The sequence below is a fragment of the Heterodontus francisci genome, chromosome 1 (assembly GCF_036365525.1).
Source record: "Heterodontus francisci isolate sHetFra1 chromosome 1, sHetFra1.hap1, whole genome shotgun sequence".
In the NCBI taxonomy this organism is placed as follows: Eukaryota; Metazoa; Chordata; class Chondrichthyes; order Heterodontiformes; family Heterodontidae; genus Heterodontus; species Heterodontus francisci.
In genome coordinates this window covers 280,010,067-280,028,309 of record NC_090371.1, presented here as the reverse complement: position 1 = coordinate 280,028,309, position 18,243 = coordinate 280,010,067, and the positions used below count along the sequence as shown (strand labels likewise).

The 18,243-nt window shown below is 43.7% G+C and overlaps 1 protein-coding gene across 13 annotated transcripts in view; it reads right to left on the bottom strand.

Annotated features, from left to right (window-relative positions):
- bmpr1ba (bone morphogenetic protein receptor, type IBa) overlaps window positions 1-18,243 on the bottom strand; it is a 471,306-nt gene that overhangs the window by 34,890 nt on the left and 418,173 nt on the right. For all 13 annotated transcript variants that reach the window (XM_068046063.1, XM_068046061.1, XM_068046079.1 and 10 more), the window contains 3 exons: window positions 14,741-14,900; window positions 12,277-12,379; window positions 7,394-7,496 (listed from right to left, as the gene is read on the bottom strand). In XM_068046063.1, the coding sequence (XP_067902164.1) occupies window positions 7,394-7,496; window positions 12,277-12,379; window positions 14,741-14,900 (366 nt within the window). The remainder of the gene's footprint in view (window positions 1-7,393; window positions 7,497-12,276; window positions 12,380-14,740; window positions 14,901-18,243) is intronic.

The window sequence follows — 18,243 nt, the reverse complement described above, 5'->3', positions numbered from 1 at the left end:
ATGTGCTGCCTGAAAGCAGAGTCAATAGTGACTTTCAAAAGGGATGTGGATGAAGACTTGAAGAAGAAAAATTTACAAGGTTGTGGGGATCGCACAGTGGAGTGGGACTAAGTGTAGCACTGGGGGAGGTGGTGTTGTAGTGGTAATGTCACTGGACTAGTAATCCAGAGCCCATGCTAATGCTCTGGGGACAAGGGTTCAAATCCCACCATGGCAGATGGTGAAATTTGAATTCAATTAATAAATCTGGAATTAAAAGCTAGTCTAATAGTGTCAATTGTTGCAAAAACCCATCTGGTTCACTAATGCCTGCTATCTTTACCAGGTCTGGCCTACATGTGACTCCAGACCCACAGCAATGTGGTTGACTCTTAAATGGCCTAGCAAACAACTCAGTTCAAGAACAATTAGGGATGGGCAATAAATGCTGGCCTAGCCAGTGATGCCCACAAGCGAGTAATAAAAAAAAAAATTGTATAGCTCTTTCAAAGCGCCAGCATGGGCTGAGTGGCCTCCTTCTGTGCGGTATTCTTCTTTCTTCTTCTTCTTCTTTGGCCTCCTTGTCTCGAGAGACAATGGGTAAGCGCCTAGAGGCGGTCAGTGGTTTGTGAAGCAGTGCCTGGAGTGGCTATAAAGGCCAATTCTAGAGTGACAGACTCTTCTACAGGTGCTGCAAAGAAAATTGGTTGTCGGGGCTGTTACACAGTTGGCTCTCCCCTTGTGCTTCTGTCTTCTTTCCTGACAACTGCAGTATAATTCAATACTAAAGCTTGTATTTGCAGCTTAACCCCAAAAACAATTTTTCCAGTCTTCCTAAAAGACATTGACTCCTTGACTGGGGTCCAGCTACACAGACACCAAACAGCCATTGATAATAAGTGCCCATTACCCAAGTGTGAGTTCACAAAGTAAACGTCTTCAGGCTATTCAGCTGCAGGAGCATCTCCCAGCCAGATCCGATTCCACTCTCACTGAATGCCCACATGTGTGCATTCCTAGCAGGAATCATTGATTAGCAATCATTAGAGCTGAGGTCAGTTGTAGCATCCTTCCACTACCCCCATGAGATCGGCCAACTGAACACAAACTGCGAATCAAATCTTGGACCCACTGATGTGTATGCTCAGTTATTTGAGAAACAGAGAGGGAGAGACATGGCTCAGCTATTTACTAGAGAGAGAGAGAGAGAGGTCATCCACTTTAGACCTAAAAAGGATAGAACAGGATACCTTCTAAATTGTGAAAAGTTAGAAATGGCTGAGGTCCAATGAGATTTGGAGGCTCCAGGTACACAGACCAATAAAATGTCATGAACATGGATTAGTTTGGAGGAGAGATTACACAAGCTAGGGTTGTATTCCCGCAATTTAGGAGGTTAAGTGTAATTTGAACAAAGTTTTCAAGATATTAAGGAAACAGATAGGGTAGAATGAGAGAAAGTATTCCCGCTGGTGGGGAGTCTAGGACTAGGGACATAATATAAAGATTAGAGCCGGACCTTTCAGGAGTGAAATTAGGAAACACTTCTACTCACAAAGGGTGGTCGAAGTTTGGAACTCTCTTGCACAAACGGCAATTGATGCTGAATCAATAGTAAATTTTAAATCTGAGATGTATAAATTTTTGTTACCCAAAAGTTTGGAAACACAGAAAATAGGAGCAGGAGTAGGCCATTCGGCCCTTCGGGCCTGCTCCGCCATTCACAAAAGATCATGGCTGATCATCTAATTCAGTACCCTGTTCCCGCTTTCTCCCCATATCCCTTGATCCCTTTGGCATTGGTATGAAGGGATATGGGGCAAAGGTGGGTATATGGAGTTAGGTCACAGATCAGCTACGATCTCACAATGGTGGAACAGGCTTGAAGGGCTAAACGGCCTCCTCCTGTTCCTATGTTCCAATGAGAAACGTACAGATAGAGAAAGGTACAGTTGGAGAAAGATAGAGAGAGAGAGCGCGTGAGTGACAGAGAGAGATCGTTCAGGTTTTAAATGAAGTCGCAACTTACCTCCTCTTTGCAATTATATCATTTTGCCTTGTGCCAATGGCTTGCCTGTGTTGTGGGAACACTTGTGCCCATTCGGGGTTTTATGGCACTAATTTTCTGAGTGTAAAGGTGTTTAAATATGATGTGGCACTGAATGGAAATATTTGCTGCTTTGTCAGACTGCATGTTGAGCCAACTAATAAAAACAAATTCTTATTTTTACAACAGGTGCTGGGCCTTGTACTTACAAATTCTCGCTATAAACGTACTTAATGCAGGGAGATAACATGGCTGGAAAAGAATGCAATTTATTTGATTTTAGAAAATCAGGCATCTCTTTCGGGGAGAGATGGAAAATCAGCACTGATTTTTTAATAGATTATCTATATTACGATCAATAATCTCTGCTCGTTGTATTGTACTGTCTGTACAGGAAGATGGGGTGGGGTGGGGAATGGAATTTAACACTCCTGCCTGGGTGGCTAACCTGATTGAGCAAACTGTCCAACCACTTCCATTCCCTTTAGATCAATGAGATGAAAATCAAGGTGGGGGAAAGGGTTTCTAGAAAGAGCACCCCCTCCCCAGAATATTTGGAATGTTAATCATTCCTTCAAAAGAGTAGTTAACTCTGAAAGCCCTTGGATTTCTCAAAGAATGCGGCACATATCAGGGATTTTAATTAAGTATAATAAAAGCAAAATACTGCGGATGCTGGAAATCTGAAATAAAAACAAGAAATGCTGGAACCACTCAGCAGGTCTGGCAGCATCTGTGGAAAGAGAAGCAGAGTTAACGTTTCGGGTCAGTGACCCTTCATCGGAACTGCAGTCACTGACCCGAAACATTAACTCTGCTTCTCTTTCCACAGATGCTGCCAGCCCTGCTGAGTGGTTCCAGCATTTCTTGTTTTTATTTTAATTAAGTATGTCTGGCATCTTAAATGGCCCCAAAATACCAATGATAATCAGACAGAAGATGTGCTTCATAATGATTTCAGAATGTTTCTGAAATTGTTTCAATGTTCAGGGGAAAAAGCACACACACAAAAGGAAATTAATTGGAAGAGTTACAGCCAATCTTTTGGAGCCCTCCAGTGCAAATAGCTCTGCATTTTTGGTGCTTTGCCTCACAGAAACTGTTTTTTTAATCCTCACTGGAAAATGAGCACATCAGCTGTACAATACACTATCACTCTTGATTTATTTGGGAGTGAAGGCAAGCCATCAACTGTTACACTGTGCACATTCTGAATGATGCACCACTGAGCCTATTCAATTAAGAGAGGATATGTCAAGACCAGCCATATGATACGGTACTTATTTTACAAATGAAGCATCTGAATTGAACCAAAATGAACTTCAGTGAGTAATTTTGTACCTGTTAAGGTATCAACTTTTACACCCACCTCGTTCCCATGCTCCTTTCAGCAGAGGTTTGATAACCAAATCCAGGAACTGAACCCTCTTCAGTTACAAACTTTCAATGGCTTTGCATGGTGAGACAGTAGTGTAGAGAAAGAGAAACTATTTCCTTGGGGAGGTTGGGGTGGGGGGTGGGGGAGTCCAGAGCAAGGGGGTATAAACCTTAAAATTAGAGCCAGGCTGTTCAGGGATGATGTCAGGAAGCATGTCTTCATGTAAAGGTTGGTGGAAATCTGGAACTCTCACCCCAAAAATATATAGAGTCTGGGTGGGGCTCAAAAGGTCCATGCTTCATCGAACCCAATCAACATATCCCTCTATTCCTTTCTCCCTCATTTGCTTATCTGGCTTTTCCTTGAATGCATTGCCTCAACTTCTCCGTGTGATAGCAAGTTCCACATTCTCACCACTCCCTGGGTAAAGAACTTTCTCCTGAATTCCCTATTGGATTTATTACAGACCGTCTTGTAATTGTGGTCCCTAGAAACAGCATGTGCACTCTTTCATCAGCCGAACAGAAATTCTACCTGTGTGGATTTCTTACTAGCTTACATTATAGACTATTGGAAAAGGGGTCATGACATTTCACTTGCGTCAAGCACTGCCACTGACCTGTATCTGCATAAAATTTGGTGGTGTACGCCACTAGCTCCTGATCAATCATTACCACTGTTACTGCTTTGTCACCAGTGCTCAGTGCCTCACCAATGCCTTAAATTTAAGTTCAAGTACAGATCAGCCATGATCTAACTGAATGGCAGAGCAGGCTCGAGGGCTGAATGGCCTACTCCTGTCTCTATGTTCCATGTTCCTGCCTTTATGTCCCTACATGGTCTTCCTCTACCTTTTCTCTATAATCTCCTCCAGCCCTATATCCACCCCACAAATTGTCCATTGCTCTAAATCTGGTCTTTTGTGAATCCACATTTTCCTGCCCACAGCCCGAACCATTGGGAAAAGGGAGAGATGGAGGGGGATGCACAAAAGTCCAGTTAGATCTTTCATATCACCTGGGTCCTACTCTCTGGAATTCCTTCCCTACACCTCCCTGCCTCTGTACAACAATAGCCATGTTCAAAATCTTACTCGAGTCTCACCTCTTCTACCAATCTTTCAGTCATTCCCACTTAATTTCAGTGTTGGTTTTCCTTACAGCTATTTGGGAAGGAGGTTGGAATATTTATTATTATAAAGGCAACTTGTTGATTCATTATCTGCTGGTGAAGTATTAAAGGACCTTTGCAATTTGCTGTTAATTGGCTCCTCTTTTTTTTGCTGTGAGCAATATTTCAAACTCAATACTAACTGAAGCAGTAAATTCGGGAGGAAAACCAAACAGTTTTCTTTCTCATGACTGAAGGAATCAACTGCCTGCTAGTTCCTTGCATACAGCTTTGAGAACTGGAGTCCAGAGTCTCTACAAGGATCTTAAAAAAAAGTGACCTCTTCAAAGGAACAAAGGATGTACACCTGCAACAGCAAGTTATTGATTTGCTCCACAGATGCTACCTGACCTGCTGAGTGTGCCTAGCATTTTTAAGTTGTTGTTTGAGATTTTCAGCATCTGCAGTTTTAATGCTTTCGGTCCATTGTCCCTGAAAATGCACAGATTCCACCCCCTCCCCCAACGTTGGAGATTGTGGTGGGGGGAGGGGCTGGAAAATGCCTCCGGCAGAGGCCCACCATGGGCCTCGGCACCAGGTAGACCCAGCCCGAGGCAGGCCCCCGCCGCTTGGCGACGGGAGCCAAATTTAAATATGTTAATTAACTTAAACTAACAAAAACATTACCTTCTCGTTCCCACCGTCCGTCCCGCTGTGATATTGGTGCCGGAGGTCAGCACTCTCATGCTTTCTGGTCCCCGTCTGGGGATCCGAGGCGGAACACTGGTGGGGAGGGGGGAGCATTACATTTTTCAGTCCAGGATGGGGGCAGAGTAATTTCACTGGTGCAGGGGATGGTAGGGGTAAAGTTTAAAGTTTGAACTTTGGGTGAGGGGGAAGGTGAGGTGCATCAGGTAAGTATTTTGGGGGGTGGGGGGGGGGGGAGAGGGCAGGTACTTAGAAACATAGAAAATAGGAGCAGGAGTAGGCCATTCGGCCCTTCGAGCCTGCTCCGCCATTCATTATGATCATGGCTGATCATCTAACTCAGTAACCTGTTCCAACTTTCCCCCCCACATCCTTTTATCCCTTTTGCCCCAAGAGCTATATCTAACTCCTTCTTGAAAACATACAACGTTTTGGCCTCAACTGCTTTCTGTGCGAGCGAATTCCACAGGTTCACCACTCTCTGGGTGAAGAAATTTCTCCTCATCTCAGTTCTGAAAGGTTTACCCCTTATCCTTGGACTATGACCCCTGGTTCTGGACTCCCCCACCATCGGGAACTTCCTTCCTGCATCTACCCTGTCAAGTCCTGTTAGAATTTTGTGGGTTTCCCCCTCACTCTTCTGAGCTTCACCGAATATAATCCTAACCGACTCAATCTCTCCTCATACGTCAGTCCCGCCATCCCAGGAATCAGTCTGGTAAACCTTCGCTGCACTCCCTCTATAGCAAGAACATCCTTCCTCAGTTAAGGAGACCAAAATGGCACACAATATTCCAGGTGTGGCCTCACCAAGGCCCTGTATAATTGCAACAAGTCATCCCTGCTCCTGTACTCGAATCCTCTCGCTATGAAGGACAACATACCATTTGCCTTTTTTACCGCCTGTTGCACCTGCATGCCTGCTGGTGTACGAGAACACCCAGGTCTCGTTGCATATTCCCCTCTCGCAGTTTATAGCCATTCAGATAATAACATGCCTTCCTGTTTTTGCTACCAAAGTGGATAACCTCACATTTATCCTCATTATACTGCATCTGCCATGCATTTGCCCACTCACTCAACTTGTCCAAATCACCCTGAAGCCTCTCTGCATCCTCCTCACAACTCACCCTCCCACCCAGTTTTGTGTCATCTGCAAATTTGGAGATATTACATTTAGTTCCCTCATCTAAATCATTAATATATATTGTGAATAGCTGGGGTCCTGCGGTATCCCACTAGTTACCGCCTGCCACTCGGAAAAAAGACCCGTTTATTCCTACTCTTTGTTTTCTGTCTGCCAACCAATTTTCTATCCATCGCAATACACGACCCCCCAATCCCAGTGGCTTTAATTTTACACGCTAATCTCTTATGTGGGACTTTGTCGAAAGCATTCTGAAAGTCCAAATAAACCACTGGCTCCCTCTCAACAACTCTACTAGTTACATCCTTGAAGAATTCTAGTAGACTTGTCAAGCATGACTTCCTCTTCGTAAATCCATGCTGACTCTGCCCGATTCTACCACTGTTCTCCAATTCTTAATTCTATGGTTACTGGCAGAGGGGTTGGGAGAGGGTCAGGATCAATGTAATTAATTTTTTTTGCAATAATTTCTCCTTTAAATATTTAAATTGCAAGTTAAAGCTCAAAGACCTTTAAAAATGGCATCAGCGTCTACGCAAAGGCAGCTGACACCATTGGCGGGGACAGACCGCCCGTCCCCTTCACATCATCGGGGAGGGGGGGTGCAGGGGCAGTCTGTCCCAGCCATTTAAATGAGCCAATTACAGCGGCGGCATCATAAATTTCAGCCCAATATTTAGCACATTAAACCAGAAGGATGGTAATCCTCATGAGAACAGCTACATCAGATCAGCATTGACAAAGACTTAGGAGTAAATCAACTGCAAACAATCTGAGAAAGACCGTGGAAAAAACAAGAGTGAAAAGTGTGACTGTGTAACCAATCGCACATGGAATACTAAAACAGTGCAGGACAGAAGGAGGCCATTCGGCCCATCAACTCTGCACCAGCTATTTCGAAGAACAATCCAATTAGTCCCACTCCCCTGCTCCTTCCACGTACATCTCTGATTGGTTACATCTCACGAACAGTGGTTAACCTCAGACAAGCTCATGTTCTGAGACAATCCCTCATCTATATTACCTCTCATGTCTTGGGGCGGCAGCGTGGGATGAAGATCACGATTGCAGAAGTCTCGATCTGTGCAGCATTCAATGGCTCTTCGCTGAGAAGACTTTGGAGTATCCTCAAGAGGAAACAAGAAAGGAATTAAAATGGATGGTCTGATGAGTCACTAAGATCGTATTTTAATATTTATACACATTCCTCTCTTCATGGCTGGATCATTCACCCTTTCCACATGGTAACTTCTCATCTCAGTCATACTTTCAGAAGACAACAGAGTAGATGGAAGCCATATATCCTCAATAGGGAAAAAAGAGAGATGGGGAAAAATGTCAGGTACAAGTCACTTTGGATCTCTCTTTCATATTTCCTTGTTTCTGAATCAAGAACATTTTCTTTATTGTTGGAAATTTGATCACCAATCTGTTAATTCAAAATCCTTTTCAATATTGTGAATAGAGCATTTAGATGTGAATGTATATGGGAAAAAAAATCAAGCATCGCATGAATATGGGAAATTTGGGAATGAAGAATGGCATGCTCATATAGTGCCAGTCCTTCACCTCCTGATTTACCATCAATTTAAATAGAGAAGAGTTTTTGGATGTGCTGCATTACAAGCTTGGAATTGTCAATGCCAATTTTTTCAATGCTCTCCTCTCTCCTGTGATGCTCTATGGCCAGGGAACTAAAGCAAAAATGTACTTTCATTTACATACTTGAACATACATATTTGAAAAAGGATGTGCTAATTCTAGCCAAACCCCAGCAAAGAGAGAAAAAATCTCTGCCTTATAACATCTTTAGGACATCCCAAAGTGCTTAAGTCAATTTTGAAGCACAGTATCTGTTACAATGTAGACAATCTGCTTTGCAGACACTCGAATGCAAACTTTCACTCATCTCACAGAAATAATAACAACATTAAAAGCCCTGCTGGGTATCCCAGCTGACTACAAGGGCAGTAGCTGTGGCTTAGTGGGTAACATTCTTACCTCTGTGTCAGAAGGTTGTAGGTTCAAGACCTGCTCCAAAGACTTGAGCATAACAATTTAGGCTGCCACTCCAGTGCTATACTGCCAGAGGTACTGTCTTCTGGGTAAGAAGTTAAACCAACACACTGGCTGGGAATTTATGGCCCCCCAACAAGTGGGCTGGTGGCAGGGGGGCCATTCCTGACACCTTCCTGTCCTCGCTGCATTTTTACACGGGGCAGTGGCACGAAATGACCCACCTGCCCCAGGCCAACCAAGGCCCTTAAGTGGCCAATTAACTGCCACTTAAGGGCCTCCTTCCGCCGCTGCGGATATTTTATGGCAAAGGCCCCAAGAACACCGCCAGGTAAAACCTGGCAGCCTTATTGCAGGCTGTGGGGAGTGGGGTGGGGAGGGGGGGGTGGGCGGACTCTCATGATCGGTCACCCTGTGTCCCACAGAGGGCCCTCCCCCACAGCCCAACCACCCCCACTGCACCACGGTCCCCCACCCCCTCCTAACCAACCCCCCCCTTGCCTCACTGGGGCCCGGCCAATTGTCCCCGGCAAGGCCCCAAAAACTCACCCTAGTTCCGGGGCCATCCTTCCTCTTGCTGCCGTTGGCTGGGTGTAGCATCAGCAGTGACCATCAACCCCGGTGGTGCTGCTGGGACTAAGAGCTGCCTGCCCACTGATTGGCCAGCAGCTCCATTAGGCGGGACTACCTGCCTCAAGGAAGTAAAAGTCCTGCCCAAGGCCAATTAAGGGCCTAGGGAGCGAAAAGTTCCGGCGTGGCTTCCCAGGCTCAACGGAGGCAGGCTCGCCCCCAACTTTGCGGCCGGTGGGTGGGACCTCCGGCCCAACAAAAAATTCAGGCCACTGTCTGTTCTCTTAAGGTCCCATGGCACTATTTTGATGGTAACCTGGCGAATATTTATCCCTCAATGAACATCACAGAAACAGGTTATCTGGTCATTATTGCATTGCAATTTATGGGAGCTTACTGTGTGCAAATTGGCTGCTTCATTTTCTGCATTACAACAGTGACTACACTTCAAAAGTACTTCATTCACTGTATAGCGCTTTGGGATGATTTGAGGTCATGAAAGACATGATATAAATGCAAGAGTTCCTTTTTCTTTTATAATTAAGAGATCTCATTTATACTGAATATAATACTGCTAAAGATGAAGGGTATTAACATACAGTCAAGGGCCTCAGCCCCTGGTTTAACTGTTCTCCCCTATATATGCACCTATGCAATGGGTGATCTCGCAATCGAGAAATTCATATATACCAAACCGCGTTCACCATGAGGAAAATCCTGTCCACATCTTAAGATCAGTTTTTAATGATCTGATGGAATAATCAAGGATCGGGGCATTAAAACAGTGAAGTGGTGAAAATTAAACTGGTTATTCCTGGTCGGGCATTTCACAACTGAACTTTAGATTTGTGCAAATGATCATTTGCTGCTTCCATTTAAGTTGGAACAGGAAATGCAGCTGAAGCATTACACAACATCACGGATAGGACTGTAAGAATTTATGGATACATGATCTCTGTTGCTAGCTTCTAGCAGTCAGTATATATGGTTACATCCCAATTCATTGGTATAACCAAGGCAATGCAATCTACCTAATATTTATTTTTATTAAGATTTCATGTCAACCTCAAGCTCATTTGACTGAGGGGAAAGGCTGCTGTAGAATAGCTTGTACCCAAGCAGTGAAGAGCATTAATCAGTTTGAGTGTGAGACTGGGAACACTTATTTGCATAGGACACACTAAGTCAGTCATACTGGAAGCATTTAGTTTCTGTATGCGGGTTATGAAGTGGTTAACTTGCAGGACCACTGCAACACTGGTGCCACTATTGCAGGGCAAGAGTCCCAGGATTCACCATCTTCTCAATATTTTCCATAAGTGCAGCAGATGTACCAAAGGGTCCTGAAGCATTGTATTGGTCGCTAATGCATAATCAAGCTCAGTTTCTGATCTGCAGTATCGTGTATACCTACAAGATACCTTTGCTACCTAAAAGTGGTGCTCTAGTAGGGTAACACGGAAAATAGGCCAGCTGAGACTAAATATTTTCCTTCTGACAACCAGCGCACTTTAATAACTCATTCTGAACATAGCTCGAGGATCAAACTTGGAGACTTGACCAGTTAAAGTGGTATGGGATGTAGAAACCGCCTCCTTTGTCCGAGGCCGACCATTTTATTAATGGGTCAAATAAAATGGCTATTTGTCCCAAGAAAGGGTCAAACAGTCAACTGCAATAAATTACTACTCCTGACAGTTTTGCCCTCAGGGTGGTCTATGCTGTAGAACAAGCCTGCCACCACAAGAGGGGAATTATGCAATGTTCAGTGAAATTGTGCAATTTGCATCGTTGGTTGAGTACAGTCATTACAAACACACAAAATCACAGGCCACAACTTGGAGCTGAAATCCTTTCCTGTTTAGTGTTGTGATTTATGCATGAAACAGATCTATGTGAAATCTGGTTCCAATAAGCAGAGATCAGATTGATTACACCTGTCCATGTGAAATGGGAGTTTTATGGCTTTGCGGTGCCACTTGTTTACACTGAGCAAGTTCCACACCACAGCCCACCCACAAGATTAAGTGCTCTGAAATGCTACGGTTGCAAGGCACAGGAGTGTTGTAGGCTACTGCGATCATGAATGGACAGACCCAATACAATCCTCAATGCTGAACGTGCAGTGAAAATCTTTCTGAAAATGTTACAATGATGTTCTGTTTTTAGAGCTACAGAAGTAGCATCTGCTAGAAATGACTTCAAATCACTTCTCCGGGTTAACAAATGAGGGCCTTATAGGAAACATCCAGTCAACCTTGATCTCCTGGATTGGTTTTAATTGCCTGAGGGAGTTGGAGAGAGATTATCCAAAGCATTTTCTCCCTGGGTTTATCTCACCTCTCCCAGAAAACCGCATAACTCTGTGGGGTGGCAGTAAGAAGTGTCTAGTCATGATCCTCCAGTCATCAAAAGGTGCAGCGCAGGTTTGGCGGAACAGCTGGTCAATTTTGTATGCCTGTAAGGAACACCTGATGAAGTAATCATGCAAATGATTGTGCCTGCAGCACTTTCAAAGGGGCAGGACTGAGGGAATGCTGTAATGTCAGAGGGTCAGTACTGAGGGAGCAATGCACTGTCGAAGGGGCAGTGCTGGGGGAGTGCTGCACCGTCAGAGGGTCAGTACTGAGGGAGTGCTGCGTTGTCGGAGGATTAGTACTGAGGGAGCGCTGCGCTATCAGAGGAGCAGAACTGAGGGAACATTGCACTGTCAGAGGGTCAGAATTGAGGGAGCACCATATAGTCAGAGGGGCAGTACTAAGGGAGCACTGACCTAAATGTAGGGGGTGAAATTACATAGGCTTGACAGCACAGAAACAGGCCATTTAGCACAAATGGTCCATGCTGGTGTTTATGCTCCACACGGGCCTCCTCCCACCCTACTTCATTGGTTATTAGCACAAAACGGACAGCAAGGAATCATCCATCACACATTGAAGGTGGGTATAACCGGGCATTGTTTACTGTCCTCTCACTCACTCTGGTGCCCACGCTTGCAACCACTGCACTAACCTAGCCTCATTTGAGACCGATTAGGTTTGCTCCAATCTTAGCCTTTATTTCTGTACCAGATTTATAATGATTATGAAAAAATGTGTCTTATAAGTGGGTTGACAAAATGTCATTGATTACTATATGAATTAGTTATTCGCTAGTGGGACCTCTAGTAGTTGTCAATTATGCGAAGTTGTTTCTCTATGTATATGGAATCCACACAATATTTGAGTTTCCTCTATCGACAATCATAGAAAAAAAACTCTTCAAGTGTTGCACAAACACTAAGAAAGATTTCAACAGATCCTGTTCAGCAAAGCTACTTACCCGGCATTGAAAGTCTGAACCCTCTTTGCCCAGGCAACCAGATGTGATGACATGGCCTCCAGAATCACCTTCTTCCATTATAGTGAAACAGTAGCCATCCGTTCTGAGGACACAAATGGAATCTCAATGAGCTCATTACAATCTGCAAAGCAATCTCTCAATAACCAAGTAGAATTTGCTGCATGGTAACTAGGGTAATAGATATCAAAAACCCAATCATTCCTTAAAGGGAAATTGGATTAGTAAGTGATCATTCAGAACCAGAAGAATTTACAGCACAGGAGGAGATTTTCTTGGCCCATTCTGCACTAGATCAATCCAATATAGTAGAATGAGTCTATATTTTCTGGAGTTTGGAAGCATGAGAGATGATCTCATTGAAAATTCTTACAGGGTTTGACAGGGTAGATGCTGAGAGGCTGTTTCCCCAGCTGGAGAGGCCAGAACGAGGGGTTAAAAGTTAAGAGGTTGGCTATTTAGGACTGAGATGAGGAGACATTTCATTACTCAGAGGGTTATTAATCTTTGGAGTGCTGCAAATACTCAGTCATTGAGCATATTTAGGGACCAATGGATTTTTGAATGCTAAGGAAACCAGGGGATAAGGAGATCGGACCGGAATGTGAAGTTGAGGTAGATCAGCCATGATCTTATTGAATGGCGGAACAGACTCACGGGGTCGTATGGCCTACTTCTCTTTCTATTACTTATGTTTCTTATATTATTAAGACTAATATCCACTCTCTTCATTCACTGTATCTTCCGCTGCCTTGACTATTTATACAGTTTTTTTCCCAACTATAGTCTTTCCATATTCGCTATCAAAACCTACCATTGCTTTTTTTAAAAAAAAGTTATATCTCCTCTTAGCCATCTCTGCTCCAGGGAAAATAGTCCCGGGATCTTAAGTTTCTCTTTGTAACTACAGTTTCCCATTCCTACCATCATGGTACACCATCTGGCGCTAATATCCTCTCTATAATGGGACACCCAGAAATTGGAGGGTGGGGGAACAAGATCCATTGGCCAAGGTTTTGCAGATGAACAGCAAATTGCTAGCTACTAAGGTTGGCTGGTGATATATTATTTTCATTCTTTGTTAACCTTCTACAGGTTTACTGCCGTTTCCCCTGCATACATTGTCATCTCCAAGGTGATCCCGTCAATTTTCTCTTAATAAAATAAACCTTCCTGCTGTGAAAGTAGTGGCTCATGCAGAAGCTATGGATCCACAGATAGTAATCCCCTGCTATCTCACACAAATAGCCACAAGTCTAGACTGTGAATGTTGGCAGACAATTTGACAATGGGGAAACTAAACACTATCTTATCCTCAGTCACTGTTCACACTTTCTAAGAGGTCGCTGCACTAATTAACATTCGCACCACAGAAGTGCCAGGCAATGGCAATCTCAAACAAGAGAGAATCTAACCATCTCCCTTTGACATTCAATGGCATTACAATCGCTGAATTCCCCCATTATCAACATCCTGGGGGTTACTATTGACCAGAAACTGAAATGGAGTAGCTATATAAATATCGTGGCGACAAGAGCAGGTTAGAGGCTAGGAATCCTGTGGCGAGTAACTCACCTCCTGACTCCCCAAAGTCTGTCCACCATCCACAAGGCACAAGTCAGGAGTGTGATGGAATACTCTCCACTTGCCTGGATGGGTGCAGCTCCAACTACACTCAAGAAGCTCAACACCATCCAGGACAAAGCAGCCCACTTGATTGGCACCTCAAGCATGAACATTCACTCCCTCCACCACTGACGCAGAGTGACAGCAGTGTGTACTATCTACAAGATGCACTGCAGCAATGCACCAAGGCTCCTTCGACAGCACCTTCAAAACCTGCAACCCCTACCACCTAGAAGGACAAGGGCAGTAGATGCATGGGAACATCACCATCTGCAGGTTCCCCTCCAAGCCACACACTATCCTGACTTGGAACTATATCGCCATTCCTTCACTGTCACTGGATCAAAATCCTGGAACTCCCTTCCTAACAGCACTGTAGGTGTACCTACCCCACATGGACTGCAGCGGGTCAAGAAGGCAGCTCATCACCACCTTCTCAAGGACAAATGGGATGGGCAATAAATGCTGTCCTAGCCAGTGAAGCCCGCATTCCAGGAACGAATAAAAAAAAATGTTCAGGCATGGGTATCCTGGGGTGCAGGATGCTGAGGCCAGTTTATTGCTGCCCCACTTCCACCAAAACTAAAGTTCAGTAGCTTAAAACAGAACCTTCTGGACTGTATAGTATAATCTGGTTACCTATAGGAGCACTGGGGAGCTATGCAAAATTGTCTGTCAATACTTTATACGTCACATTAAACTGGATTGCAAATTCAGCAAGCTTAGACTGATAGTTCCTCTGGAAAAAGAGCATTGGCAGAGTTTATACTAGCCGAGTACAAACCAAAGCAGGAACCAGACACTGGTCATGATAACTTACTTGCAGGTGTTGTTAATTGACTCTTCAGGGCAATGATGGTGACAATGGCACCACAGATCCCTCCGAGGAGGTGTAGATATGGTGCTGTCAGCATATCCCTTCTTGTTTTCTATGTTCAGCTTCCCTGTGCTTCGTAGCAGCATGTTGTCAAGACGGTTACCTAAAAGAAGAGTTTCGTCATTAGGCTGGTAGAAGAATGTGGGCAGAGATCCCTGCAGCTGAAGACCCTCAGAAAATGGGGAGAGATTCGTCCAGAAGTCTCAGTAATATCTCACTATCACAGATTTGCGAACAGTAGTATTCTCATCTCAGAGTCAGAGGACATCGTCTCAAGCCCCACTGCAGGACTTCAGGACGTAATCCAGGTTGGCACATCAGTGGAACACAGAAGGAGTGCTGCACTGTCAGTGGTGTCATCTTTCAGATGACACGTAAAACTGAGCCCCCCACTTGAGGTAAAAAAAATTCCAATGAAATATTTGGAGAGCAGCATGGAAATACTCCCTGTGTCCTCGTTCAACATTGCTCCCTCAAGCAAAACAGATTAACTGGTCATTTATCTCACTGGCGTTCATGGGATCTTGCTGTGCCCATATTGGCTGCCACTTCTGTCAACACTACCACCTCAAAATTAATTAACTGACTGCAAATCATTTTGGGAGACCCTGAGGACATGAATGGAGCTGTATAAATAATGCGAGTATATAAATTCTTCCTTTGTTTTTAAAAATGACCTGCCATCATAAAGGGTTGAGTCTGTTTTAGACAGGCACATTGATGTGTTGGTTGTTGATGTGCCCACCATTCCTTGGTACACTAACCTCCTTATTTTATTTGACAGATTAAAGCACCAGCTCTTGTTACCAAACACTGATAGGTACATATATAGCAACCAACCAAACCTAAAGCACTTAGCGTTATCTATATCTATTGCACATAATATCCATCTATAGCATATAATGTTCATATATATCCATAGTACATAATAACTATATCACCTAGAATGTACAACACAGAAACATGTCATTCAGCCCAACTAGTGTTTATGCTTCATTCAATTTGCTCCATCGCACCTTATCAGCATATCTTTCAATTCCCTTCTCCCGAACATACTTATTTAGCTTCTCTTAAATGGATTCATGCTATTTGACTCAACTACTCCATACGGTAGTGAGTTATCTATAGTACATCATGTCTATCTATGATCTATCAAAAGGTTCACATCCAGTGCGTGTTTACTATGCTCCCACACCTGGGAGCTGCCTTATGGTTGATGTAAGGCTTGGCACCATACTTGTATTTCAGTGCTCCCAAAATTAGATAGTGCTACAGTGTATGGTCCATAGCATCAATCATTTCAAGATCTGACCCAAACCCTTTATTTCCATGTAGTCCTTTGCCTCATCAGTCTTTCCCACATATGGCTTGCTGCTTTTTTCCTTGGCTGTTGCTTCCCATAACCCTACTCCCCTGTTCTCAATCACTATTTATCTTCTCACTCCTTCAGCCTGCTCTATCCATTGACTATCTTGCTGCCTCAAACAGCAACAAATCAGAATTGAGGACCAAAGGATGTTACATTCCATAAAGCCAGTTGGCGAAGGATAGAACTGGAGCCAATCCTTACACATTTCTGTAAGCATCTACTTACAGAGTTACACATTAGAAGCATACACCTCCAAACCCAATAACCACAGTTTTTTATGTGTCTATTTATAGGAGCATAAGTGAATCCCCAGTTAATGCCCACCACCTGTATACAATTAAACACAATTAATCTACAATTCATAAAGGAATGTCGAAAGTGTTTGCAGGTTCTCCTGCTTCTCTCCGTCTCCCCACCCCTCCATCACTAGCATATGGATTTATGCTATTTGGCTGAACCACTCCATCTGGTACCGAGTAGCTTTGGTACACAATCTCTATCTGTACTCTATTAGAATTTTCACATATAGTGTGTGCTTACTATATTCTCATACCTGGGAGCTTGTTTAAGTTGTAAGGTATATGTAACGTTTAATCGCTCCACCACCGGTGGCCATGCCTTCAGCTGCCCGGGCCCTAAACTCTGGAATTCCCTCCCTACATTTCTCTGCCTCCCTATCTCACTATACTCCTTTAAGACACTCCTTAAAATCTACTTCTTTGACCAAACTTTTGGTCATCTGCCGTAATATCTCCTTATATGGCTGAGTGTCATTTTATTTTGTGATGCCCCTGTGAAGCACCTTGGGACATTTTATTATATTAATAAGGTGCAATATAAATGCAAGTTGTTGTTACTATATAACATCTGAGTCGCTGTGAGCAATATTATCTGAGATCTTTTGCATCTGGACTGTTTTGTGTCTCTAACATTTAGGACATCATGCTAGTATAGTTTTTATATTGCACAAGATTATGAATATGAAATATTGGCCACACGGTAACAAGTCACAACTGAAGGGGTCGGCCATATATCAAAGGAAAGTGGTACATAAACATCCAATAAAAGGCTACCAAAGACTTGCGACCATAGCCATCAAACAGCCATCAAAGCTGCCAATTTGAAAGGAAAAATAGGGTATTAGGGGCAGAGGGCCACAAGACTACTTCACAGTTTATAAAAACCTTAGTTACTCAGAGAAGCTTAAAAAGACATGATTTAGGGGTCACTTTATAAAGGTATACAATATAGTTAAAGGATTAGTTTGTGTTTCTATAGATAGACTGGGGGAAGACCAGGGTTGATGTGTATAAGTTAGGCAAGGGTAGAGCCAGGATAGACAGTTCTTCTTATCCCAGTGCCTATTAGACCTTTTGAACAAGTTACTGGCTTGTGCGGTGAGTGGTAACTCTGCAAAGCTTCAAAAAAGACCTGGACTAGTTCCTGGCTGCAGTGAAGATCCCATCGTCTAAAAGCTAAATGAGATATCAAGATGGTCAGTACGGGCCTCTGGACCACTTACCAAGCATCTGAGGGCACTGGAGAGGGATTTTCCATATTTTGTTTTATTCGTAATTGTCCATGAGTTTTTAATCTTGTGTTTCTTGCCTCTCTCAAGAGATTACATGGCTGCGTGGGACAGGCTTGATACACCTTCTCCTGCCTGGCATGCTCCTATGTTAGCACTGGCATTCGAGCACAGAGGGTTGTTCTGATGAAAGGTTCTGAGTTTTGAGTGGCCCTGGCCAAATCTGCACTCAAGCCAAGCATGCATGGGACTGTGAAGCCATGTAGCACTGGACACTGACTACATGATGACATCCTCCCACTCAACACCGAATATATGGTAAAATCACCTTGCACTTTTGTGTATCAGATTGTCTAATTCCTAGCTGGCTAGCAATCAGTTTGAACTCAGACCTATGCACCAATGTTTTGCTAGCTGATATTAAGCATCATCATGTACAAAGTAATTACAGAACTGGGGAGAAGGTCAAACTGCACAATAGTGTCTGTTGCAACAACACCTGCTTCCCAGTGCCAATTACTAAAGCTTCTAAAGTGAAAGTTCCAGGAA